Raw genomic sequence first — 26,340 nt, forward strand, 5'->3', positions numbered from 1 at the left:
CCGTCCCATCGGCTTTCGGGTCTGTTACCCAAAGAATGATAAAGTTGGTTTTATTTCAAGAAGTCGATCGAAAAGAAAGCCCCAGCGCTCTAGAGCTCAGCTGACGGGAAAGGGGGTGCGCAGCCTCCAGTTTGAGAGCTACCCGGAGCCGCAAAACAGCGGTGGGCTCCAGCTCCCCGCACGCCCCGACCTTCCATCGTAGGTAACGCGGAAAAGCCCGGGAGAGCGTTGGTGGCGTCCGAGAGCGAGGAGCGGGAAAGAGGATGGGTCTGCACGGAGAGTGGAAAGGCAGGCTGTGTATTCTGGGGAAAGTGGAGCAAGGAAGGAGCTACAGTGGCCGACGCCGGAGGTCGGCTGCAGAAAAACTAGAAAAAGTAGGGAGGGAAGAGGCAAAGAGGAGGCGTCTACACTGAGTGGGTTCTAGAGAGGGAGGGGTGGACTCCGTAGATGGGGGTAGTTCACTCTCGAAACCTGGGGCGTGCTCTGTCCTGGAGGAGGGAGGCGGGCAGTCGGGGGGGAATTGGATGGAAGTTCTGTGTTGGAAATGTTTCGGGAGATCTTCTGTAGGGGGACTGTGGAAGGGGGTCTACACTGGGGTAAGTGCAAGAGGTAGAGGCTTACACGTGAATCGATTCTGCACTGAAATAACTAGGGAAAGAGGATGCTACCCTGAAAGTGGGGATACTTACTTTCGATGATGTGGGGGAGAGAGGAGGTCTATACTGGCGGAATTGAGGGAGTGGAGGGTCTGCACCGAAGACGCTGGGGAAGGGTGTGCCATGGACATGGGATGGAACCCTAGCTGATTAGGGAGCCTCTCGGGAGGATGGGAGGATGGGAAGAGGAGGTTTCCTGTTTGTACCCCTGAAAATATGGGTGAAGGACCTGTGCCGTGGCCCGTGAGAAGGAGATCTGGGTGCGGAAACTCCAGGCCAGGTGGGTCCGGGGGAGGCCGGTCGCGCCCAGGAAATGCCCTATACGCGCAGGCCGGACCATGGGAACCGCAAAGCCACGGATCCTGCCCTGGCTGGTGTCGCAGCTGGACCTGGGGCAACTGGAGGGCGTGGCCTGGGTGAACAAGAGCCGCACGCGCTTCCGCATCCCTTGGAAGCACGGCCTACGGCAGGATGCACAGCAGGAGGATTTCGGAATCTTCCAGGTGCGTGCGACGACCGGGGACGCTGGAAACCCGGAGCTGCGCGCTGGGCGGAAAGGACTCCTAGTGGGCCGGGCTGAGAAGGCGGAGGTGGCGCGCGAGGGGCGGGCTCGTGCCAACGCTGGCGGGTGGGGCTAGAACGGGAGGGGCGGGGCTAGCCGGATCAGCTGAGTGATGGTGGGGCGCAAGCACGGTTGGAGCTGCCCGGTTACGGGGATAAAACCGGGAAAGCCGGTTAGTACGCAAAGGAAATGCATCCTGGGGGTTTGGGGCTCTCTAGTGGCCGAGGCTCTTGGTTGTAGGATAGATACTGGGGGATGGTTCTTGAAACATCAGAGGTGAGACCTGGAGCCCCAAATCTGAGGTTCCTAACCACCGAATTAGTATATGCCAGAGGTGCCGGGCGCGGTGGCTCAAGCCTGTAATCCCAGCACTTTGGGAGGCCGAGGCGGGCGGATCACGAGGTCAGGAGATCGAGACCATCCTGGCTAACACGGTGAAACCCCGTCTCTACTAAAAATACAAAAAAATTAGCTGGGCGTGTTGGCAGGCGCCTGTAGTCCCAGCTACTTGGGAGGCTGAGGCAGGAGAATGGCATGAACCCGGGAGGCGGAGTTTGCAGTGAGCCGAGATCGTGCCACTGCACTCCAGCCTGGGCGACAGAGTGAGACTCCGTCTCAAAAAAAAAAAAAAAAAAAAAAAAGTATATGCCAGAGGTGGTAAACAGTGTGAGGGGCGGGGCTATCACAGAGGGTGTTGCGGGGCAGGTGGTGCACGGGGTTAGACACCAAGTTGGACTTGGAAGCCTGGCTTAGAAAGAAAAGGTTTTTGGGCCGGGTGCGGTGGTTCACACCTGTAATCCCAGCACTTTGCAAGGCCAAGGCGGGAGGATCGCTTGAGCCCAGGAGTTTGAGGCCAGCTCGGGCAACATAGGCTCCATCTCTTTAAAAACAAAAACGAAACAAAACAAAAACCAAAGAGGTTTCAAAGGTTTTTGAAGAGGCCGAGCACAGTAGCTCATGCCTGTAATCCCAGCATTTTGGGAGACCGAGGAAGACAGATCACCTGAGGTGATCAAGACCAGCCTGGCCAACATGTTGAAACCCCGTCTCTACTAAAAATACAAAAATTAGCCAGGTGTGGTGGTGCCCACCTGTAATCCCAGCTACTCAGGAGGCTGAGACAAGAGAATCGCTTGAACCAGGGAGGCGGAAGTTGCAGTGAGCTGAGATTGCGCCATTGCATTCCAGCCTGGGTGACAAGAGTGAAACTCCATCTCAAAAAGAAAAAAAGGCTTTTGAAAACTAGAGGTGGGGGATGGAGGTAGGTGGGACGGGGGGATTTGGGGATGGACCTTGCAGAGTTAGAACTTGCCAGGGAAAGAGGGTGGTGTTAGGACTCGGGAGACAGGGTTAGGGCCCCAGGAGCAGGATCTAAGTCATCCTCCCCCACTATCCTGACACCACTGTTGCCCCAGGCCTGGGCCGAGGCCACTGGTGCATATGTTCCCGGGAGGGATAAGCCAGACCTGCCAACCTGGAAGAGGAATTTCCGTTCTGCCCTCAACCGCAAAGAAGGGTTGCGTTTAGCAGAGGACCGGAGCAAGGACCCTCACGACCCACATAAAATCTACGAGTTTGTGAACTCAGGTCTGCCAGATTGGAGTTCGTGTGGGAGGCTGGGCCCCAAGGGTTCCTGGCATGCCTACTCCCCTCACCACCTTTCTCAACAGGAGTTGGGGACTTTTCCCAGCAAGACACCTCTCCGGACACCAATGGCGGAGGCAGTACTTCTGATACCCAGGTGAGAATGTGCCCAACCTTCATGCCCCTCAGTCTCTAACCTGTCCCCATGGGCCTCGTCCTCTCCCTCTAGACCATCCCCCCGCTCCCCTGCCTCCAGCCTGCCCCTCACCTGAGCCAGTGCTGGCCCTGTCTGTCCCTGCTCCAGTCTCCTCAGGAGAAAATTCCAAGTCTTCACCCAGCATTCCAGGCCCGAGCACACCTTCCTGGGATTTCATGGATTTCCATTGGCAGGGGGCTGTCAGCCTCTTGGAAACTGAAAAACTCCCTCACCTTGATCCTGCTGAGGCCTGAGCCGGGGCAGCATCCCCTCTGAAATTCTACCCAGCCTGCTCTGCCCAGGTCTTACCTGCATAGAGCCAGATCCTTGGGTTGGAATGGTAGCACCTGGTGTTCATTAGTGTTTGTTTGGCTGTTGATGCCATGGCTGGTTCTGTCCCCAGGCTGGAAGCCCCTTGAAGGCAGAGCTCAAGCCTGACCTCCCTGCATTGCTGAGAACAGACCTGGTCCATATGAAGTCTCCAGAAAAGGCTATGGAAATGCTTGATTCTCTTTTTTTTTGTTTCCCTCCAGGAAGACATTCTGGATGAGTTACTGGGTAACCTGGTGTTGGCCCCACTCCCAGATCCGGGACCCCCAAGCCTGGCTGTAGCACCTGAGCCCTGCCCTCAGCCCCTGCGGAGCCCCAGCTTGGACAATCCCACTCCCTTCCCAAACCTGGGGCCCTCTGAGAACCCACTGAAGCGGCTGTTGGTGCCGGGGGAAGGTGAGTGTCAGCTGCAGGCTGGGAGGGCTGAGGTCTGGACGGTAGCCCCTGACTCTCAATCCCTCTCTCCTTCACGCCACTGCTGCCGCTGCTCAGAGTGGGAGTTCGAGGTGACAGCCTTCTACCGGGGCCGCCAAGTCTTCCAGCAGACCATCTCCTGCCCGGAGGGCCTGCGGCTGGTGGGATCCGAAGCGGGAGACAGGACGCTGCCTGGATGGCCAATCACACTGCCAGACCCTGGCGTGTCCCTGACAGACAGGGGAGTGATGAGCTACGTGAGGCATGTGCTGAGCTGCCTGGGTGGGGGACTGGCTCTCTGGCGGGCTGGGCAGTGGCTCTGGGCCCAGCGGCTGGGGCACTGCCACACATACTGGGCAGTGAGCGAGGAGCTGCTCCCCAACAGCGGGCATGGGCCTGACGGCGAGGTCCCCAAGGACAAGGAAGGAGGCGTGTTCGACCTGGGGCCCTTCATTGTAGGTGAGTGAGACGGGGGCTTCGCCCTGGCCAGTACGAAGCAGCCTGTACAGTGGTTAACAACTCAGGATTGGCCGGGCACGGTGGCTCACGCCTGTAGTCCCAGCACTTTGGGAGGCCGAGGTGGGCGGATGACAAGTTCAGGAGTTCGAGACCAGCCTGGCCAACGTAGTGAAACCCCATCTCTACTAAAGATACAAAAAAATAGTCGGGTGTGGTGGCACGCGCCTGTAATCCCAGCTACTCGGGAGGCTGAGGCAGAAGAATCGCTTGAACCCAGGAGGCGGAGACTGCAGTGAGCTGAGATCGCACCACTGCACTCTAGCCTGGCGACAGAGCGAGACTCTGTCTCGAACAACAACAAAAAAAAAGAACTCAGGATTAGGACTGAATTCAGACCCTGGCTGCCCTTGGCCCGCTGTATAACCGAGGCAAAGGACTTTGCCCTGAGCCCGTGGAATCTGAGAACGGTCTCCTCTCTCTACCTGCCTGCCAGCGCTGGGGTGAGACACAGGCCCAGTACACAGAGCATGCTCAGGGAATTAGCTGCCACTGTCATCATCATCGTAACTAATGATGGTGAACAGACCAATAGCAGGAAAGCTACGTCCCTTAGGGTTTCGCTGTACGGTGGCACTTTCTGCCATGATGGAAATGACAGTCACCTGCACTGTCTGATGCAGCAGCCACTAGCCACAGGGGCCGAGCACTCAGGTGAGGCAAATGCAACCAGGACGTGATTCGTTTTAATTGGTTACAATTTATTTATTTATTTTTATTTATTTATTTATTTTTATTTTTTTTTTTTGAGACGGAGTCTCGCTCTGTCCCCCAGGCTGGAGTGCAGTGGCGTGATCTCGGCTCACTGCAAGCTCCGCCTCCCGGGTTCACGCCATTCTCCTGCCTCAGCCTCTCCGAGTAGCTGGGACTACCTACAGGCGCCCGCCACCAAGCCCGGCTAATTTTTTGTATTTTTAGTAGAGACGGGGTTTCACCGTGGTCTCGATCTCCTGACCTCGTGATCCGCCCACCTCGGCCTCCCAAAGTGCTGGGATTACAAGCGTGAGCCACCGCGCCTGGCCAGTTGGTTACAATTTAAACTGAAATAACCTTACATGACTAATGGCTGCAATTGGACGGTGCAGCCTCAGACAGGACTGAATGCCAACCAGCTTCTCCAGATTAACTGAGCATCCTTGGGAGCATGGGCCCTCTACTCTGGGCCTGTTATGAATGCTGAGGCTTGGGGGCTTGGGGGTGTGGCCTTCCAACAACCCCACCCTGATGGGAGGGAGGGAGAGAAGGAGTGGACTTTCCCCAAACAAGCAGTCCCCTGGTCGAGGCAGCAGAGGGTCTTAGGTCAGGGGAGATGGTGGGGGTTATCATTCAAGTTTACGGGGAAGGGTGGGTAGAGGGTCCTCTTCTCATCCCTGACTAGGCTCCTGGGCCCCTAGATCTGATTACCTTCACGGAAGGAAGCGGACGCTCACCACGCTATGCCCTCTGGTTCTGTGTGGGGGAGTCATGGCCCCAGGACCAGCCATGGACCAAGAGGCTCGTGATGGTCAAGGTGCTTGCAGACCTGAGTCCCTGGGGCTGAGAGGGGTGGCCTTACAGAGGGAAGAGGTTGCTCCCAGGAACTCCAACTCCCAGAGGGCCCTCTAAAAAACTGCAACTTCCAAGATCTCTGCAATAACCAGTTTTTCATCCCCGGGAGCTCCTTCCCATGGCCTCACCTGCAGAACCTGTTTTGAACTCTCTAAACCAGTGGTCCCCAAACTATTTGGCACCAGGGACCAGTCTCATGGAAGATAATTTTTCCACGGACAGGGAGGGGGTGGTTTTGGGATGAAACTCCTCCACTGCAGATCATCAGGCATTAGATTCTCCTAAGGAGCAGCCTACATCCCTCCCGTGCACAGTTCGATAGAGTTCATGCTCCTCTGAGAATCTAATGCTGCCGCTGATCTCACAGAAGGCAGAGCTCAGGCAGTAATATTCCCCCACCCGCTGCTCACATCCTGCTGTGCAACCTGGTCCCTAACAGGCCATGGGGGGGTTGGGGACCCCTGCTCTAAACCATGTAGAAGCTGGGGGACTCAAGTTTTAGCTGCCATTGTGAGGCCATGGCTGTGGCTCCCAGGAGTCGAGATCACAGACTGCTCAGCCCTGACTCCTGGGAATTCTGTGTGTGTGTGTAAAACTACTGTGTGTGTGTGTGTGTGTGTGTGTGTGTAAAACTACAACTCCCAGCAGCCCTGGGCCTATGGTTCATTCTGGGTGTGTGTGTGTGTGTGTGTGTGTGTGTGTGCGTAAGACTACAACTCCCAGCAGCCCTGGGCCTATGGTTCATCCTGGGTGTGTGTGTGTGTGTGTGTGTGTGTGTGTGTGTAAAACTACAACTCCCAGCAGCCCTGGGCCTATGGTTCATCCTGGGTTACAACAGGGGCTGCAGGGAGTTGTAGTCCTCCCAGCCCTGACTCCTGTCCCCACTTCCCCCACAGGTTGTGCCCACGTGCCTCAGGGCCTTGGTAGAAATCGCCCGGGCAGGGGGTGCCTCCTCCCTGGAGAACACTGTGGACCTGCACATTTCCAACAGCCACCCACTCTCCCTCACCTCCGACCAGTACAAGGCCTACCTGCAGGACTTGGTGGAGGGCATGGATTTCCAGGGCCCTGGGGAGGCTTGAGCCCTCGCTCCTCATGGTGTGGCCTCTAACCCCCCTGTCCCCCACCACCTCAACCAATAAACTGGTTCCTGCTATGATCACCTCTTGTGCGTGTCTGGTGTTGGGTGCCCTCTGACCCAAGATGGTTGTTATTCCCGCTCAGGGTCTCAGTTTACCCATCTGTGCAGCTATGTACAACTCAGGTGCTCAATGCATGAGGACCAAGCACTGCAGGGGGCAGCTGACACCTCCTCACTTCTGCCCAGGGACCTGATGGGTGATGGCTGCCCCCGTTTTGTAGACCAAGACACAGGCTGGGAGAGGCACAAAGGTCACAGAGTAGGAAACACAAAGACTAGCCAGAACCCAGGCCCCCTGCCTTGCCTATGAACAGTTTGGGCAAATGGCCCTTCTCCTGCCAGGCCTCAGGCTCCCCTCTACGTGGGGCTGGAGGGGGCCTTGGTAAAGGGTCTCTGCGGCCACCCTGGAGCCTGTGAAGCCTGCCTGCCCGGTGACCCTGGGCACTGTCACCTCTCCTGGTTGGGCCTCAGTTCTGGGTGATGAAACTGGCAGAAGCCAGCGCAGCCCTGACTCACCCTTCAGCCCTTGCTGCTCTGTGCCTCAGTTTCCCTCTCAGGAGAGTGGATGAGATCACCCCAGCTTCACGGGGCTGCTGAAAAGAGAAGCCAACTCAATAGGGAACACAGCTCCTGCTCTGGGAGCAATTCCAAGGCAGGCACATGGCACCCAGGAGCCCTGAGCTGGGAAGATGCTGATCAGGTGGGGCCCAGCCCCCTCCTCCCTGAGAGCAGCTCGCTCCCAGCCAGAGACTGCGCTAAGTGCTCCACCTGTGTCTTGTTCATTCGTCACAACACCCACTATACAGATAAGAAACTGAGGCCCAGGGGAGGCAGCTGCCCCAAGTCACAGTCCGGTCTCCCTGTCTCCCACCCTCAGCCTCCTGGGGGTCCCTCCCCAACCCTCTGGCAAATTTGTCTCTGAAAACAAAGGGTTAGAACCATGGGGCTCAGGGGTAATGTTTCATGAAATCTTTAATGAAATTGGGGAGAAGGGCACGAACAGAAGGGAGGGGCACTGGGGACAGGCTTGGGGGCAAGGGAGGTGGGCACGGGGCAGGGCAGGGCAGGAGGCTCTCCTCTTCCCTGCAGCAACCCTCCCCCAATCATCCCACTGATGGGGGAGGGAGGTGGGGAGGTGGAGCCATAAATATGTCCAGAATTTCAAAGAGGTGAGGGGCGAAGAGCTGGCCAGGGCTCTCAGAGAGGGGGCAGGGGCAGGCCCGGGCCACCCTTGTCCGGGGGCCCTGGCTCCTTGGGCGGCCGTGGGGGCCCTGGGGGGTCCCCTGGCTTGCGACCGTGCTTGCGGAAGTAGCGGTAGCGCTGGACGTAGGCCCGCACCAGGTTGCTCACCTTCACCGGGTTGATCTCCCCACTTTTGCTGTGGCAGATCTGGAGGGCCGGGGACAGTTGGAGTCACCACCAGGCTCCCGGGGCCCCATTCACCCGGGACTGTTGGGCGCAGCTTGGGACTGCGGTAGGAGGAGCTTCCCCAATAACCAGGCCAAAGTCCCTCTGTCCCCCTAGATGATGGGTGCCCCACGGCCAGTGGAACAGGCCCAGGTGGCCTTGAGAAAATCCCGTCACCCTCCTCACCTCCCAGACTGACCTCCTCCCCGTCTCCCATCCGTGTCCATCTGTCTGCACACATCTGTCCCTCCAGCTCGTTCTCTCCCCGGCCTGTGTCTGCCCCTCTCTCCGGGTGCCCACCTTGTGGACGGCCTTCCTCAGGATGTCCTTGTACTCCTCCTTGGTGATGTCCTTCTTCTGATAGTACGGCTTGATGGCCAGCTTCACCTCCTCCACCGCCCGCTCCTGCGTGTGCAGCTTCTTCAGATACTGGTGGGGCGGCGACAGCAGGGGAAGACACAGCAAGGGCCAGTGAGTACCTGCGGAACCTCCACCTCCACTCGCCTCTGCTGCCAGCCTAGCCTCTCTGGCTGTCCGGCTGCTCTCAGGCTGGAAGTCCTGCTGAGCGTCTGTCCCATGCGCCCTCTGCTGCAGGTGCCCGGGACCAAAGGCCAGGCCTGAGCCTCTGCATGTCACTGAACATCTCCTCTAGGCCAAACCCTGGGTTGCTCCAGGCCTGGCCAGGACCAGAACACGTGTGTCGCCTGCCCTCATAAAGTTCAGTCTGATGAGAAGACAGGCATTGGCCAAGCAATTGCAGCTGGTTTTGAATCAGACTCTACAGGCGGGGCTGTAGAAAACTGCACAGGGCTTTTCACCACGGGAGCAGGGAGGACTCAGTTTAGGTTTTTACAATACTGCTCTGGTCACCCAGGGGATGGAGGGGGTGGCTAGGGCTGAGGGGCACTGGGGAGTGGGGGTGGGGACTGACCTCGAGACCATTTGCATCTGCCACTCCCTGTCTCTGACCCCTGGGATGCTCAGCCAAACCTTTTTGTGGCTCATTTTTTGTTTCTTTGTTTTTGAGACAGGGTCTCTCACTGTCATGCAGGCTGTAGTGCAGTGGCACAATCACTGCTCACTGTACCCCTGGACTCCTGGGCTAAAGTGATCTTCCCACCTCAGCCTCCTGAGTAGCTGGGACTAGATGTGCCACCACCACGCCTGGCTAATTCTTGTACTTTTTGTGGCAACTGGGTCTCACTACGTTGCCCAAGCTGATCTTGAACTCCTGGGCTCAAGCGATTCACCCGCCTTGGCCTTGCAAAGTGTTGGAATTACAGGCATGAGCCACCGCGCCCAGCCACCTTTGTGGCTCATTTGTAAAACGGGGACAGCACCTATGGGCAGGACTACAGCGACACACATGGAGGACATGGCACAGGCTGGGTACAGAGCAAAGACTCAATCCAGGGGAGCTGTGCCTGTTCCAAGGGGGATGGCCATGGGATGAAAAGGGGACGGGACAGGGACAGGGCAGAGAGCCTCCGAGGCAAGGCTCTTCCCGCCTGTGGCCAGCAAGCTAGGGGATCCCGCAGCCGCAGGCTGGGGACAGCAGCTGCAGCCCTGGCCTCAGGCAGAATCTTTGCAAAAGCAGACAGGAAACCTCTAGCCAGAGAGCCACGTGGGACCACAGAAGGACAGGCCTTCTGCAGGCACAAGGGACAGTCCCTTGGCACCACCCTTGGAGAGGCTGCCCTCCCAAGCCAGGTGACTATCAAAGTAGGGGCAGGTAAACTGAGTCCTGGGAAGGGCAGGGCACAATGGCTAGCAGACTCCAGGAGCAACATCGGTGACACTGTCTGATGAGCTACTGAGCTGTTAGGGCAACTCTATGGCCAGAAGAGACACAGGCCGCCCTGGAGGGACTTCTCAGGCTTGCCTGGCCCCACAGGATGTGGGTCTCTAGAGAGACACTGCTCCCCAACACTCATCTCGGATGTGGCAAAGCAGGGCAAAGGGCAGAGCACAGACCAGGGCAGAGAAAGGGCCACTGTAAACCAGGGGGTCCTCACCATCCGAGTCCTGCAGTGCAAGGCACAAGCTACGGACAAGTGACCGGCTAAGCTGCAGCCCCGCCTCCGCGGCTCACACGGGATGTTTAATGGGGTTTATACAGCTTTATCTGGCATGGTACACAGCTGTGTAAGGGTGGCCAACACCACCGTCTGGCTATGGGCTACTGGACTGTAAGAAAACACATCTAGGCTGGGTGCAGTGGCTCATGCCTATAATCCCAGCACTTTGGGAGGCCGAGGTGGGAGAATCGCTTGAGCTCAGGAGTTTGAGACCAGCCTGGGCAACACAGTGAGACCTTAACTCTACAAAAAATTAAGAAATTAGCTGGGCATGGTGGCGCGCGCCTGTAGTCCTAGCTACACAGGATGCTGAGGTAGGAGGATCCCTTGAGCCCAAGAGATCAAGGCTGAGGTTACAATGAGCTGTGATTGTGCCACTGCATGCCAGCCTGGGTGACAGTACGAGACTGTCTCAAAAACAAACCAACCAAGGCCGGGCACAGTGGCTCACACCTGTAATCCCAGCACTTTGGGAGGCCGAGGCTGGCAGATCACCTGAGGTCAGGAGTCAAGACCAGCCTGGCCAACGTGGTGAAACTCCATCTCTACTAAAAATAGAAAAATTAGCCGGGTGTGGTGGCGGGTGCCTGTCATCCCAGCTACTCGGGAGGCTGAGGTAGGAGAATCACTTGAACCCTGGAGGCGGAGGCTGCAGTAAGCCAAGATGGCACCATTGCACTCCAGACTGGGTGACAGGGCAAGACTCCATCTCAAAGAAAAACAAAAACAAAAACAAAAACCCACATCTAGACCTGACCAAGAGAGAAACAGCCCCAGAACCCAGGAGTAGAAGCCGGCCAAAGCAGCTGAATAAGAACCTACATTACTGTCTGCCTGGCACCCATTCTCCCTCCTTTCATCTAGAAACAGGTTCTTGAGTTTTCATTCAGAAACCACCCTCCCCCACTCACACAGAGAGGGAGACAGCACGAGCAACAGATAATCAAGGAGTGGGCTGCAGCGCGGGGCGTCTCTTCCAGGGTGTGTATATGTGGGGTGTACGCACACAGCCCCACGCACGCACAGATGCGATTTTCCTTTGGACATGCCCAACGCATTTCCTGCTCACCCATTCCAGCAAAGTGGAGTTCCTTATGGTTCCATGATTTTGGTCTCTATGGCCCTGTCTGCCCGCCTCAGTCTCCCTTTCTCCTTGGGCCCCTGCGTCTCAGTTCCTTATTCTCTACAGAACTGCCACCACCGCCCCACCTCTCCCCAGGCCAGCTCACCTTATCTGTGTCCCCACGGCCCTCAGAGCTGCTGCTGCCCTCTCTCTTGTCAGATGTGGCAGCCAGCCCAGTGGGGGTGGGGGGGGTCGAACCGCAGCCCCCCAGAGGGAGGCTGCCAGGAAGCAGGTAGCTGGAGGGTCCAGGGGGCAGACCCAAAGAGGTGGGCACAGGAGCTGGGGTCACCCCCAGACTTGAGGGTGGCTTTCTGTGGCTGAGGATCTGTGGGAAGAGGACGGAGAGGTGATGAGTAAAGGGAGGTGGAGGGGAAGAGGGCACGTGCACCCCACTGTTCCCACGCTGACTTCCCCACAGCTGAGGCAACAGGCTCCTCTTCAGGCCGATACCTTGCCCCAGAGCTGCCGGGCCTGCGGTTCCTCTCCTAACCCGAAGCAATGGACAAAAGAAGGGGCGGCAGGGACTCTCCCCCAGGGGAGCCCACCTGGTTGGTGGCCTGGATCAGCTCCTGGGCCTTCGCTCGGCTCGCCAGGTTGGCTTCTTCCATCTTGAAGAGAAGTGCAGTCACTGCAGGAGGCGGAGAGGTGACAACATGAAGATTGGGGAGGTGACAGGACAGGAGCTGGTGAACCTCACCTGGACACCTGCTGTCATCTCCCGCCCTTGGCCTCAGAACAGCCACAAGGCCTCACACTCAGAACTGGGAAAGGGGGCCTTGGCCAATGAGAGAACAGCCCATACCACGAATGTTCTTGGGACTCCAGGTGTGTGGGTGCGGGGGTGGCCAGGGTCATGCAGTGATGAGACAGTGGCAGGAGTGAGATTCTGCCTCCTGACCCGCTGTGGCCAGTCCCAGCCTCTCTCCCCACCTCTGCAGTCTGGTAGAGGCAACCGCCATCCGTAAGGAATACGGTGCCCTGCTCAAGCCATTCTTTCTGGTCCCTTTCTCCTACTCCCCGTCTAGGGGAATCCCAGAACCCAGCCCACCACTCGAGTCTGTGCTGGCCACCACCTGCTCCAGCCGGCCCCTCTCTCCCAGTACACCCAGGCACCTAGAGCCTCTGGACAGACCCTGGCTGGCCTTCATCCACCCCCACCCTCCCAGTCTATGTCCCTATAAACCTCCCCCTGCCAGGGCACCCCACTGCCTCTAAGTCTGTACCCTCCAGTCCCCATCCTGTCTCACCTGCCCCAGCACCCCCCTCCCCCAGGGAACACTCACAGGCCAGGACGCCGCTGGTGGTGCAGTCCACACCAGCCGGCAGATTCCAGGGCATGGGCGGGGGCAGCGTGGGCAGCTGGGAGACACGGGAAGCTGGCCCATCCTCCGCCCCCGAGTCACCGGCTGTGGACCCTGCGCTGGGGGCAGTGCTTGGGGCAGCTGCAGCAGTGCTGGTGGCCGTGGTGGTAGCAGGCTGCTGCTCCTCCTCCTCTTCCTCTTCCTCCTCCTCTTCTTCCTCCTCCTCCTCCTCCTCTGCCCCACCTCGGACCCCAGCCTCCTCAGTGGCCTCCTCAGGCAGGAAGGAGACCTCAGGTGTCTTGCAGCTGCTGTCCACGGTCTGCGAGTCCGGAGTGAGGGCAGGGGGTGGTGGGGCTACCTTGGGGGGCGGGGTGCTAGGAACCTTGGCTGCCCGCTCCTCCCCGGACCACGAAGTCTCCTCCGCCCCCTTGGTGCCTGCCGCCTGGCTGCAGCTATCCGCCTTGGACTTCTTCAGCGACACCTGGCCGCCACTGCCCCCGCTGCCACCTCCGCTGCGGACCTTTTTCCTGGTCTTGGATGGCTTGGTCTTTCCCTTGGTCCCCTTGGCTTTCTTGGCCCCTGCCTTGGCCTTGACCTTGGTCTTTTTGGGCTTGGTGCTGCCCGGAGCTGCTTTGGCCATCTCAGTGGGGGCCCGCTCGTCGGGTTTGAGGAAGGGGGAGCGACTCTCGCGGTCACGGCTGAATTTGACGCCAATGGAGCCCAGGCCGGCTGACGCGGCATCCTTGGCCGGGGTGGTGCTGCTGACACCCTCGCGGATCAGCACCGCCACCTTGGACTGCAGCTTCACTTTCCGGGAAGAACAGGACGACGACGAGGATGACGAGCCTGAGCCGCTGCTGACTGGTGGCTTTGGCGGGGGCCCTGAGGAAGGCGCCGACTCCTTGAGGGGCCGGGCCTTCTTGGATGACCTGTCCCTGTCCCTCTCTCTGTCCCTGTCCCGGTCCCGGTCACCCCCGTCCAGCGCCTTCCGACGAGACCCCTTCTCCCGGGAGGAGGAGGAGGACGAGGCGGCCCCCGAGCGGCGCCGATCCTTCTGGCTGCTCTTGCCGCCACGCTCCTCGCCGCTCAGTCCCTCGGAGTCGTACAGGACCTCCCGCTTAGGTGACGAGGCCGGCGCAGGAGAGGGTCCTCGGGGGTCGGACTTGTCAAGCCGGCCCACCGTGATGGTCCGCTTGATGGCAAAGAGGTCGTGGTCCGTGAGGTCCTGGATGGAGGGTGGCACGGCCCCCCGGCGGCGGCTGTCGCGGTCACCACCCGAGGTGGAGCCGGAGGGCGGCGGGGCGGGCGCCGGGGCCTTCTCGCTGCCATCCCCAGACCGCTTCTCACCCCGGGACCGCGACCGCTTCTTCTTCTTCTTGCTGCCGCCACCGTCCCGGTGTTTCCCGCGGTGCCGCTCACGCCTCGAGGACGATGATGAGGAGGTGGCCGGGGGCGGGGAGGCGGAGCGCCGCCGCCGTCGCCGCTTCTCCCGGGACCGCGACCTGCGGCTGCCCCCGCGGCGGCGGTCGGTGCTGCGCGAGCGGCGGCGGGCGGAGCGGGAGCGGGAGCGGCGGCGGGCAGACGACGAAGCGTGGGAGCCGGGCTTGCGGTCTCGCGAGCGGTGCTTCTTGGAGTCCCAGGGGGAGGCCGGGGCGGGTGGCGCGGGCTGGGTGCCCGACGAGGACGAGGCGGCCTCCTTGGCCTCGCCGCTGCGCTTGCGTTCCCGCCTGGACTTCTTGCGCGTGGGCGGACCAGCAGCTGCGGCCGGGGCGGGCGTGGGCGCCGGGGAGGGCGAGCGCTGGCGGTAGCGCTCCCGCCGCTGGGTCAGGATCTTGCGGCGCAGGTCCAGGCCGCCCCAGCGCGAGTCGGCGGTGGGCGGCGCGGGAGCCGGCTCCCCCAGGTCCACCTGCAAGGCGCCCTCTCCGTCCGACTCCGCATGCAGGGACAAGAAGTCGTCCCCCTCGGGGGCCCGGGGAGCGGGAGGCTGGGGAAGGGGCTGGGCCGTGGGGGTGGCCGAGGCGGCCGGCGGAGGCCGGGCAGCCCGGCCGCCGGGACGGAAGAGGGACAGCGCCACCCTGGGCTCCTCCTCCGGCTGGACGATCTCGCCTTCCTCGATCTCCGAGTCGCCGGGCGGCAGCAGGGGCGGCGGGAGGGCGGCTCCACCAGCGGTCACCACCTCCACCGAGACCTTGCCTTCCCGACAGGCCTCCGCCTCTGTCCCCACCACGAAGACCCGCCGGCGCGTGGCTCCATCAGCCCGGGTGGAGTCTACCTGGGGCGGCGTTCCAGGGGCCGGAGTCGGCTGTGCGGGCTGCGGGTCCGGGCGGGGGCTCTCGTCACCTGGAAAGTCCTGGCTCAGGCTGTTGTCATCGTAGATGCCCGCCAGGGTCTCCGAGATGCGGCTGATGCTCTGGGACAGGCCTTCCTCCTCCTCCTCGTCTTCCTCTTCCTCTTCTTCTTCCTCTTCCTCCTCCTCCTCTTCCTCCTCAGGTGAGGGGGTCCCGGCTGATGAGCTGGGGTTGGAGCCAGTGGGCTCGAAAGGGTCGTACTTTTGCTCCGGAGCAGGCGGTGGAGAGTAGGCCTCGTCGGTGGGGTGGAAGGGGTCATAGATATCGAACCGGGGGGCAGGCGGGGCTGGGGGTGCAGGGGGCGGTGGGGGTGGGGGAGGGGAAGGGGAGGAAGATGAGGGAGAAGGGGAAGGGGAGGAGGATGCAGAGGAGGGGGCAGGGGGTGGGGCAGGGCCCCCGTCTCCAGTGCCCAAGGTGAGGTGACGGGCACAGGTGGGCCGAGAGGAGTTCGACTGTGGAGAAACTGCAAAGGAACAGGGAGAGAGAGGCAGTCAGGGCCTTCGCCTCCCTCCTGGCGCCTGCTTGCTGGCCCAGCCGTGGAAACTCGCTGGGCCACCAGGTCCTGCCCAAGAAGCCCCAACTGCTTCACAGGAGCCAGCCGTAGGAAGCTCCCAACAACTGCACACCATGGTTCTTAACCCAAAGGTCACTAGAGGAAACTGAGGCAGAGGGCTGCAGTATCCTCCCCAAGGGCATACAGAGAGGAGGCAGCAGTCAGGGTGTAAACTCAGTCAATGAGGCCGCGAACCTGCACTCCCATATCCTGAGACAGCACTGGCCTGACCCTGGGCAATGTACCCTGGCCTTGAAACTAGGAACTATCTTGACCAGTGCTGGCCACCCATCCTAGGAGGTGGAGGCTGCAGTGAGCTATGACCACAACACTGCACTCCATCCTGGGTGAAGAAGAAACAGGAAAACAGGCTGCAGGGGGAGAGCTGGGATTCAAACCTAAGTCCCCCTCCAAGACAAAAACAAGCTCCGGCCTGCTGCGCCAGCTGCCTCTCGTGGGAGTTTCTCCCGTTTGGTAGAGGGTGAGATTCCAGTGCAGAGCCAGGAAATGGCAGAGCTGGGGAGCCCAGGAAGGCTGGTCTTCAGCCCAAGATCTTCACTCTGTGCTGAGTCCCCACCCAAGGAATTATATCTGCTCAGGACTCAGAGACACCACTGACCAGTGACGGTGGCAATGACAAAGGTTTGCCTCTTCTCCAAACCAGGCATGGTGCTTCGTATGTCACCTCGTTCACCCCCAAAGAGCGCGCTGCACTGTGCTAAGTACTACAGTCGCGATGCCACAGTCACACGATGGAGATGGCTGACAGAGGGCTTGATCCAGGGGCTGGCCCTCATCAGCCACATGACCACAGGCAAGTGGATCAATGTGTCTCCCTCAGTTTCCTCATCTATAAAATGGGGGTTTGTTCATTCATCCAACACCCTTTATGGCCGGGTGGGGTGGCTCATGCCTGTAATCCCAGCACTTTGGGAGGCCGAGGTGGATGGATCACCTGAGGTTGGGAGTTCAAGACCAGCCTGACCAACATGGAGAAATCCCATCTCTACTAAAAATACCAAATTAGCCGGGTGTGGTGGCACATGCCTGTAATCCCAACTACTCGGGAGGTTGAGGCAGGAGAATCACTTGAACCCGGGAGGCAGAGGTTGCAGTGAGCCGAGATCTGCACTCCAGCCTAGGCAACAAGAGCAAACTTCATCTCAAAAACAAAAAAAAAACATATCAATGAGTGGAGTGTACAGTCCCTCAGCTGCCGAGGGCTTAGGGGAAGATGAAGCAGGGGTGACGATGACAGCATTTACTTCCCAGGATAACTGGAGGAATAGATGAGCGCGCAGAAAGAGCCAGGCTGCACCTGCTGCCGGGTGAGGACAGTCTGAGCCTCAGCTTTTCCTAGCCTCATTGCTATTCCCAGCACCTTAAGCACAAGATACTCCATAGACTAGAGTGCTCTGCAAACACGCGAGATCCACAGCTTTATATAAATTTCTGTATGGGACAGGATTATGGGTGAACTTTCTTTTCTTTTTAAAACTACCTGGAATAAGCAAATAAAACATAACCTCAGAGTCCCCCTGAAAACAACTACTATTAGCTTCCAGATATACCTTTATCACTCTTAAGGCCCAGGGGCCAAATCCAGCATACCACCTGTTTTCCTAAATCAAGTTTTAGGGGAACACTGCCCCACCCATTTGTTTACTTATCCTCTGCAGCTTCTGATTTTTTTTTTTGAGAGGGAGTCTCGCTCTGTCACCCAGCACAGTGGCACGATCTCAGCTCACTGCAACCTCCATCTCCTGAGTTCAAGCGATTCTCCTGTCTCAGCCTCCCGAGTAGCTGGGATTAGAGGCGTGTGCCACCATGCCCAGCTAATTTTTGTATTTTTAATGGAGACGGGGTTTCACCATGTTCGCCAGGATGGTCTCAATCTCTTGACCTCATGATCTGCCCACACTGGCCTCCCAAAGTGCTGGGATTACAGGCATGAGCACCGCACCCAGCCCTACAGCTTCTGATTTTAAAGAAGCTGAAACACTTTTGTGGACCCCTAAGAATGTCATGAGTCCTAGGCACCATGTCTCTGTACTTAATGGATAAATCATTTCCAGCTGTTAAAAAAAAAAGGGGGGGGGGGGTGGCAGGCATGGTGGCTCACGCCTGTGATCTCAGCAGTTTGAGAGGCCAAGGCAGGAGGACTGCTTGAGCTCTGGAGTTCAAGACCAGCCTGGGCAACATATCAAGACCTCATCTCTATTAAAAATTAAAAAACATAAATAAATAAAGGCTGGAAGTGGTGGCTCATGCCCGTAATCCCAGCAGTTTGGAAGGTTGAGGCAGGCAGATCACTTCAGGTCAGGAGCTGGAGGCCAGTCTGGCCAACACAGTGAAACCCGATCTCTACTAAAAATACAAAAATTAGCTCAATGTGGTGGCACGCACCTACAATCCCAGCTACTTGGGAGGCTGAGGCAGGAGAATCATTTGAACCTAGGAGGCAGATGTTGCAGTGAGACTAGATCACACTACTGCACTCCGGCCTAGGTGACAGAGCAAGACTCCATCTCAAAAAAAGAAAAAAAGGAAAAAAAAAAAACTAGCCAGGCATGGTAGCATGCACTTGTAGTCCCAGCTACTCCAGAGACTGAGACAACAGGATAACTTGAGCCCGGGAATTTGAGGCTGCAGTGAGCCGTGACTGTGCCACTGCACTCTAGCCTGGGGCACGTAGTGAGACCCTGTCTCAAAAAAAACAAACAAGGTAGCCGGGCACGGTGGCTCATGCCTATAATCCCAGCACTTTGGGAGGCTGAGGCAGGCGGATCACTTGAGGTCAAGAGATCAAGACCACCCTGGCCAGCATGGTGAAACCCCATCTCTACTAAAAATAAGAAAATTAGCTGGGTGTGGTGGCACACACCTGTAGTCCCAGCTACTCAGGAGGCTGAGGCAGGAGAATCGCTTGTACTCGGGAAGTGGAGGTTGCAGTGAGCCCAGATTATGTCACTGCACTCCAGCCTGGGCGACAGAGCAAAACAAGGTAAACATGACCTGGCACAGAGTGGTGTGCCTGTTCTACCACAGAACTGGTGCTCACGGCTCACAGCTGGTGCCCATAGCTGACTGCACCTTCCTCTCCTCTCCCTCCAACCCCTCCTCCAAATACATATGTTCACGTAGAAGGAAGGCCTAAACCCAGGGTTCTCAACAGAGTCCAAGGCTCAGCAGCATGTATTGTTTAAAATGAAAATTCCCAGGTCCCAGCCGGGTGCGGTGGCTCAAGCCTGTAATCCCAGCACTTTGGGAGGCCGAGGCAGGCGGATCACGAGGTCAGGAGATCGAGGCCATCCTGGCTAACACAGTGAAACCCCGTCTCTACTAAAAATACAAAAAATTAGCCGGGCGTGTTGGCAGGCGCCTGTAGTCCCAGCTACTCGGGAGGCTGAGCCAGGAGAACGGCGTGAACCCAGGAGGCGGAGCTTGCAGTGAGCCGAGATCGCGCCACTGCACTCCAGCCTGGGTGACAGAGCAAGACTCCGTCTCAAAAAAAAAAAAAAAAGAAAAGAAAATTCCCAGGTCCCACCCCAGACCTGCAGAATCAGAACTCCTGGGAGTGGGCCCAGCGATGTGCATAGTAACAAGTCTTCCTTGCAACTGAGATGTGCGTTCAAGTTTGGTCTAAACTGCTCACAGGGTTACCATTGTGTGTAGGGTTGGAGGAAGAGATTCCTCCTTGGGCAGCGCACATCTCAGAAATCAAAAATTTGGGCTTCAGACTCAGATACACCAGGGCTCAAGGCCCAGGCACCCCATGGAGAATCTGGCTGTGCGCCCCTGGGCAAGTGCCTGCCCTTTTTCAGGCTGTCTGCTTCTCTGAAGATAGAGACTCAAAGAGACCCCCTCCTGGGGAGATGAATGCCCAGTGCAGTGACACTAATACTTAGCATGCCGAAACCAAGTGTCACACACGCTGACTGCTCCCACATAGCCCCAGCACATCGGTTTTTACTTTATGTACATCTGTATGCACCTACAGCCTTAATCACGTCTAATACGAAGAGAAGGGAAAGATTTTGTCTAAATGACATGATCACCACTACCATCACTACCAAAAACAGCCGATCCCCACACAACTCCAAGGCCACCTGCCCAGCTCCGCCCTGGCCCCACATACCCGTTTTGCCCATCCTCCAGGCCCTGAGACGCGGCAGCAGGCTGGGCACAGGCAGAGGGATGGGATCTCTGTCCCCGATTCGGACCTCAGCCACCAGTTCCAGCATGTCCTCACTTCTGCAAGGCGGAAGGGGTAGGTGAGCCTCAGGGGTGCTTCTGGCTGTCATGCCAAGGCCTCTCCCACTCCAGCTGCCCAGCTACTCACTCGCCAGGCCGCAGGTCCAGGCGGCTGGGAACCCAGGTATCCGGGGGATCCAGGACACTCACCAGCCCTGCAAGGAAGCTGTCCGCGGCCATGTCCAACACCTGGAAGAGGCCAGAGAGGCTCTACGCTGTCCCTGGTCACATGAAGACTGGCAAATCCTGCTTCCCCACTCCCTAACCTCTCAGGAACCCAGACATTTAAGATCCCCAAGAAAACTGAGGGTCTAATTCCTGTAGCCTGACTGCCATCAACACTCAAAGCTCAGGCCCACAGATCAGGCCCCCAGACTCTCCAACATTGCCCCTGGTCAGCATCGCAGAGCCAGGAGTCCAGGTCCCCAAACCCCATTCCCCCAGACTCAGGCCCCTGTCCCTTCCTCCCTGATACCCGTGAGTCAGGCCCCCAGCCCCCTCTTCTTACTCACAGTAGCCGTGTCAGTGCCCCCTGATTCCTGGGAACGGGGCTCTGACCGTGGACTCCGGCAGCGCCGCCATCGAAGGCCATGACACCGAGAGCCATCTGGTGAGAGATTTGCATGGGGGATTGGACACAGAGGACTCGCTGCAGAGACTTGTGGGGTAGAGGAAAGAGGAGCTTGATCTAGTTCCTGACAGCGGAACCAGCCTACCGCCTGCTCTCCAGGCCTCCATGCACTGCCTCCCAGGAGGACTTCCCAGTACCCACTTCTGAGGCTCCGATGCTAAGCCATTCGTCCTCCTGTCTGCCCTCAGACACCTCAACCTGGCATTCAGGCCTTGCTGGGATCCAGTCCCCACAGACCTCTCCTGCCTCCCCCCAGCCCACTCACACCCTCCTGCATGCCAGCCCCAAGGAAGCCCAGCCCAGCCCCTCGCCACCGCACCCGTGCTGTGGGCCTGCTGTGGCTAGTCAGGCTTCCCTCCAATCCTAGATCCTTAGACTCTTCTAGGTCCTTAGAGAGCCGTTCACCTGTGCCCTGACCTGTCTCCCACCATGCTAGCTCAGGTGGGCCTCCTGCCCTCTCCCAGCACTGTGCCTGTCTCCCATCCACTGCACACTAGGCCCTTCCAAGGTAGCCACAGGGTGGTCTGCCCCTTTTTGGCTCCCTGTGCCAGCACAAGGGTGGCACCCAGGAGGCTTCAGAAAAGCTTGTATGAATAACATTAGGATAAAGGATGCAGAGAGGGGGCAGGGGCTAAAAGGAACCAGAAGCCGCCATACCTTTATCATTGGGCAGGTCCCCCTGCAGGGAGCTTCCCACAGCCTGCTGGATGGCTCGCTGGGGAAGGGGGGAAGAACAAAGCGTCAGAGGACCCAGGCAGATGCTTTGCAACCTCTGCCCCTTGGGAGACAAACATCCCAGACACTGACAGCCAGACTCAAGTGCTTCACGGGAGCCAAGACTCCAGCGCCCCTGCCTCAGGCGCCGGAGTCAGGCCCCTGGAGTGTGGACGCCCAGCTCCTCCATCCCTCAGTGCCAGGAGCCCAGCAGCCTCACCAGGATAAAGGCAGAAGGAGAAAGCGTGGGGTCTCTGTCTGGCGGACCGTCGCCCCGATCCTCGCCCGACTCCTCCGTCTTCCCTCGAGACTCATCTTCTTCCTCCATGGTCACCTGGGGGTCCAGGGGCAAGAGTTTGGAGTGGAGGTCCCGGGAGAAAGGACGGAAGTAGAGGATAGACATGAAGACCTCAAGGGCCCCACACTGCCTCCCTCAGCATCCCCTCTGGCACCCCTCCTCTCCTCCACCTCATCCCACTCTACCCTGTACTTGGGTGGGCGCTGGGCCCAGCATAGACACTCCAGGGACTAGGAGCAATTTTCTTCCTTTTTTTCTGGGTTTCAGGTGCCTCTTGTGTGAAAGGGAGGCCTCCCTGGCCTCTGCTTTTAATCTCTCACTCCTCAATTCCCGCAGCTTCTCCAACAACCTATCCAAACTTCAAGACCTCATTCCCCAGCCTCCTAGGAGGCCAAGCGAACACCGAGGTTTTCTGTGTGTGCTGCACTGTGATTTCAAAGAGGGTGTTCCGCAGTCCTAGAAACCCACCTTTCCCAAGGCCAATGTGCTTGGCAATATTCAACGCCATGCCTCAAACACCACACAGCTTCCTAGAGCATCAACTGTCCTCGATGGTGAGGACCACCCCCAAATTTTATTTATACACCTAAGTTGGAAACTTCATTGATTGATCTGCAAAACCAGTATGCCATTTTTAAAATGAAAACGCTAAACTTCAGAAAGGCATGCTGAAGGAAAACTTCATAGGAAGCATTTAGCTATCGCTGTCTGCACAAAGCCTTTGTAATGTCATGGAGATTCTTTGATATGATTCCCCAGTCAGGGAGTTGAAAGATCATCCACCAAACAGGTGGATGTCTTGATTAGGGCTTCAGAAAAATATGAGTATTTCAGCTGTAAGCCTCCCCATGACTATCAAATCTGCTACTCGTAAGACAATATCCAATCTCAAAATTCCTAGAAAGCTTCAAAATCCCTAACCCACAACTCAGTATGCTTAATTGTAAATTCACGAAATAGCAGCATCTATCTCAGAGAACGGCTGTGAATATTGAAAGCCTGACTTCTGTCACACATTTAGAGCACCTCAAGTGCTCAATACGGATGAACAGGAATGACACTATTAGCCCTTAAGGCCCAGGTTTCCCCTACATCTGTCTCCTCGCTTCCCCCACAGCATGCCTGCAAAAACAAGACCCTGGTCCTGTTCTAGATCCCATATAGATTTTCAAACCATGCCAAGCCTCCATATTCAGCCTCCCAGCTCCACCTAATTCCTAACTTCCTAAGACACACCCAACCCTGATAGTCTATTGCATCCCAGCCTCTTTCACCAATACTCAATACGCTCAGCCCCAGTTCCTGGCCCTGGAACTGCTCTCCAGCACCTCCCGGGGAAGCACATGCTACCTATAACAGTGACTGTCACATATCAGAAGTTTAATCAACATCTGCTGACTACAGGCTGAGGGATCCCCAAACCCTCTGCAGTATACAAAGATGCTTGCTTGCTCATTTAGAAAGCACCAGGCTTTGCAGACACACCCTCAGCTACTTAGATCTTCTGAACAGAAGAATGCTCTGCAGATACTGCTAGGTCCTGTCTGGATCAGTGGTTTCCCCAACAAGAGGGTCATATACCAGTTTAGTGCTTCACAAATAGCTTGTTTTAAAAAGTAAATAGAACAAAATAGTTCTTCGCAGCACATCACAAGTAGTAAGTGGAAATGCCAATTCGTGGAAGGTGAGTTAATGTTAATACATTATGTTATATAATGTTAAATACATTATGACTGTCTGTACTAGGTCGCAATGAAAAAATGTATCTTAATGCGTATCACGGTCAACATGGCCCAGGTTTCCCCTTGAAAAGCACTGTAATAGTGGGTCTAGAGGACCCTCCAGACTCTTCCAGACTAATGTAGATTAATTCTAACTCTCTCAATAACCCCCAGGGTAATGCAGAATCTTAAAACATTTTTTATTTGAATTACTTTCTGAAGGGCAAGTATATCTAAGCTGGGCAAAATTTCCTCATTCTCTTTCCGTATTATTCGCCACAAGCTGATCTGACCCCAAAGGTATTCGAATTTGCTCCAGGCATAAAAGCTGCATTCCTTCGGTCACATTAAAGCCATCTAGATGGTTCCAGGTCCTTCTAACTGCCCCCAGCCTCCTGTCACCCATTATTAGACACTACCCATACCTTGGAGACCCCAGACCCTCAGTACATCTCAATATTTGGTGCCCTCCCCTGGTGGGCATAACCCAACCCCCTAGGGGGCCCTAAAAGACTCCTAGCCCTTGAACACTTCTTCTAGGCCTGATAAATGGCCCCAGACCTATGCAGACCAGTTGCATCCTCAGGCCAGCCCATGTAGACACTTTCCAGCCCTAACAGACATACCCCAGGCGCTCTAGATGGCTCTGAAGATACTCCTCAGGTCTTGCAGACCCTCCTTCACCCCTGGGACATATCTCAAGATCTCAAGATGGCCCCAGAACCCTCTAACTAGACCCTAGCCTCCGGTCAGCCCATAAACACAATCTACAGTGTCTACAGACACGATCCAGGCCAGCTATGTGATGGAGGGCAGGCCTTAAGCTCGGTCTAGGCCCAGGGACGCCCCAAGTCTTCTCGGAGACGCCCCACAGACGCCCCCAGGAACCCACGGATGCGTCCCGGGGCCCTGAGAAGGCCCCCCTCTCGGCGCCAGGTTGCGCCGCAGCTGCCGGGCCCGAGACCGCCCCGAGACGCCCTCCAGGACCGGTGGCTTGTGGGGAGGACCCCGGGACAACTAGCGACCCAGCTCCGCCCCGCCCACCCCAATAGGCCCGAGCCCCGCGGCCCGGACCGTCGCCGCCATCTTACCCCGCCGCTCGGGCTGCGGCTCCGGCCCCGGCGCGGGGCGGGGCGGGCTGGGGCGGGGTTCGTGAGCAAAGGAGGAGAGAGGCGGAGCTAAAGCACCGCCGAGCTTGCCGGGATTTCAAGTACCGAGCACGGCGCCGTGAAGGCCGGCGGGAAGGCAACCGGACTCGGTTTCCCAGAAGCCAATTGGACACATGGGGCGGGGTCCGCGCGATGCACGCCGGGAGGCGTAGTCCGCGCACCGTCTCTGTCGCGCGGGGACAGCTAGTGGGGTGAGAGGTGAAGTGGGCGGGGCCGCGGTAGCCCGCGATGACGCCCCACAGTGCCCTGCGCGCGCGCGGAAAGAGTGGCGGAACAGGAGGTGACGTAAGAGGCGCTAGGCAGAACAGATGCAAGGGAATTGTAGTCCGGCGGAGTGAGCACGACTTGCTGGATGTTGTCCTGCCCACATTCTGGGGCTCTCAGAATCCAGATCCTCTAGGCCCCCCTAAATTTAGAACCAGACGGAATGCAGTGGCGCACACCGTAGTCCCATTCGGGAGACTGAGGCGGAAGGATCGCTTGAGCCTAGAAGTTGGAAGCCAGCCTAGGCAACATAGGGAGGCCCCGTCTCTAAAAAACTAAAAATAGGCCAGGCGCGGTGGCTCACGTCTGTAATCCCAGCACTTTGGTAGGCCGAGGCAGGCGGATCATCTGATATCAGGAGTTCAAGACCAGCCTGACCAACATGGTGAAACCCAGTCTATACTAAAAATACAAAAATTAGCCGGGCGTGGTGGCTAACGCCTGCAATCCCAGCTACTCGGGAGGCTGAGGTAGGAGAATCGCTTGAACCCGGGAGGCAGACATTGCAGTGGGCCGAGATCGCGCCATTGCACTCCAGCATGGGCTACAAGACGGAAACCCCGTCTCAAAAATAAACACATAAAAATAAACTTAGAACCTAGAAGCCCGACCCCATAGCCGCCTCATTCACTACAGACAAGTCTGAATTCCGAATCCTCTCACTCAGAGCAGAGTCCAGACTCCTATTTCCCTCCTCCCTCGGACTCAGGAGTCTGATTCTTCCTTCCTCGGATCCAAGAGTCGGTCTCCCAGACTAGTATTGGTCTCAAGCTCTCACATACGAATTCGGGTCCCCCCAAGCCAGTGCCCTCGCTCGGACCCAGAATCCTGGGTCCCCAGCCTCTCCAATCCCTGGACCTAAGAGTCCAGGCCCCCGGCTCCCTCCTTTACCGAACCTAGTACTAAGGAACCTGTCTACCTTCCTCCCTGACACCCTCCTCCCCAGGACCCAGGAGTCCACATCTCCAGCCCCATTTTCTCATAGGGACCCAGGAGTCTGGGCCCTCTGCTTCCTTCTCCCTCAAGACCCAGAAATCCTGGCCCCAGGCTCTTCATGACCCAGGCATCCCGACTTGGGCGAGCTGGCTCATGGATTAGGAATGCAGTGATCTCACGGCCCCTCCCTGCCCCGTTACCCTGCTGTCCCCCTCTAGGGCCCCACTCTCCTCCCAGTCTGTCTTCCGCTTGGCTGGAACAGCGGGAACCGGAAGCCTGGGTCCCTTAGCGGGCGGAGACTCTAGCTTCTAACCCAGACGCCCGGGTCGAAAGCTTGGCTAGGATCCCAGGAGGGAGGTGGAGCTTCTCCTCAAAACCTGCTGCTTCCTCGGAGCGCCCTATATACGGCCGCGCGCGCGAGTCGACGAGCCCCGCCTACCATACTAAGGCCTCGGAGACGATGCCCCAAGCAGCAGTGCCACAGGGGTCCTTATTTGCATAGACCCTCCCCTGAGGAGCTTCCCGCCCCGTCTGCTGAAAGAATAAATTCTTATTAGCATAGCCACGCCCACAGACCGCCCTCCCGCTGAGAGCGC

At 57.7% G+C, this 26,340-nt stretch overlaps 2 protein-coding genes across 14 annotated transcripts; one reads left to right on the forward strand and one right to left on the reverse strand.

Annotated features, from left to right (window-relative positions):
- The first annotated feature begins 969 nt into the window (after nt 1–969).
- On the forward strand, nt 970–6,968 carry IRF3 (interferon regulatory factor 3). Of its 6 annotated transcripts, none has more exons than XM_055237299.1 (7): nt 995–1,159; nt 2,634–2,805; nt 2,889–2,959; nt 3,532–3,724; nt 3,821–4,201; nt 5,637–5,768; nt 6,703–6,968. In XM_055237299.1, the coding sequence occupies exons 1-7, from the start codon at nt 995–997 to the stop codon at nt 6,915–6,917; spliced, it is 1,329 nt and encodes a 442-aa protein (XP_055093274.1). In that variant the 3' UTR covers nt 6,918–6,968. The 6 variants fall into 6 exon arrangements, with proteins under 6 accessions (XP_063471799.1, XP_055093274.1, XP_055093275.1 ...); XM_055237300.2 differs by having other exon boundaries at nt 5,653–5,768; XM_055237303.2 differs by lacking the exon at nt 995–1,159 and adding an exon at nt 1,263–1,390 and having other exon boundaries at nt 5,653–5,768.
- A 933-nt stretch (nt 6,969–7,901) lies between these two features.
- Nucleotides 7,902–26,245, reverse strand: SCAF1 (SR-related CTD associated factor 1). Of its 8 annotated transcripts, none has more exons than XM_063615701.1 (11): nt 26,184–26,245; nt 21,577–21,690; nt 21,300–21,357; nt 20,524–20,618; nt 20,100–20,200; nt 19,896–20,011; nt 12,839–15,667; nt 12,101–12,183; nt 11,662–11,880; nt 8,655–8,783; nt 7,902–8,336 (listed from the first exon to the last, which is right to left on the reverse strand). In XM_063615701.1, the coding sequence occupies exons 1-11, from the start codon at nt 26,184–26,186 to the stop codon at nt 8,145–8,147; spliced, it is 3,939 nt and encodes a 1,312-aa protein (XP_063471771.1). In that variant the 5' UTR covers nt 26,187–26,245; the 3' UTR covers nt 7,902–8,144. The 8 variants fall into 8 exon arrangements, with proteins under 8 accessions (XP_063471771.1, XP_055093235.1, XP_063471770.1 ...); XM_055237260.2 differs by lacking the exon at nt 26,184–26,245 and adding an exon at nt 25,945–26,111; XM_063615700.1 differs by lacking the exon at nt 26,184–26,245 and adding an exon at nt 25,945–25,969 and having other exon boundaries at nt 20,524–20,669.
- Between the last annotated feature and the right edge of the window lie 95 nt (nt 26,246–26,340).

Source organism: Symphalangus syndactylus, chromosome 13 (assembly GCF_028878055.3).
Source record: "Symphalangus syndactylus isolate Jambi chromosome 13, NHGRI_mSymSyn1-v2.1_pri, whole genome shotgun sequence".
NCBI classification, from domain to species: Eukaryota; Metazoa; Chordata; class Mammalia; order Primates; family Hylobatidae; genus Symphalangus; species Symphalangus syndactylus.

Excerpts from the sequence above, each read along its gene's own strand:
- IRF3 (XM_055237299.1), top strand. The coding sequence starts at position 995 with ATGGGAACCGCAAAGCCACGGATCCTGCCCTGGCTGGTGTCGCAGCTG. Across the intron at positions 2,806-2,888 it reads CTACGAGTTTGTGAACTCAG|GAGTTGGGGACTTTTCCCAG; the intron begins GTCTGCCAGATT and ends CTTTCTCAACAG. Across the intron at positions 5,769-6,702 it reads AGAGGCTCGTGATGGTCAAG|GTTGTGCCCACGTGCCTCAG; the intron begins GTGCTTGCAGAC and ends CTTCCCCCACAG.
- SCAF1 (XM_063615700.1), bottom strand. The coding sequence starts at position 21,684 with ATGGAGGAAGAAGATGAGTCTCGAGGGAAGACGGAGGAGTCGGGCGAG. Across the intron at positions 21,358-21,576 it reads CTCCTTCTGCCTTTATCCTG|CGAGCCATCCAGCAGGCTGT; the intron begins GTGAGGCTGCTG and ends CCCCTTCCCCAG. Across the intron at positions 8,784-11,661 it reads GCCGTGGGGACACAGATAAG|TATCTGAAGAAGCTGCACAC; the intron begins GTGAGCTGGCCT and ends CCGCCCCACCAG.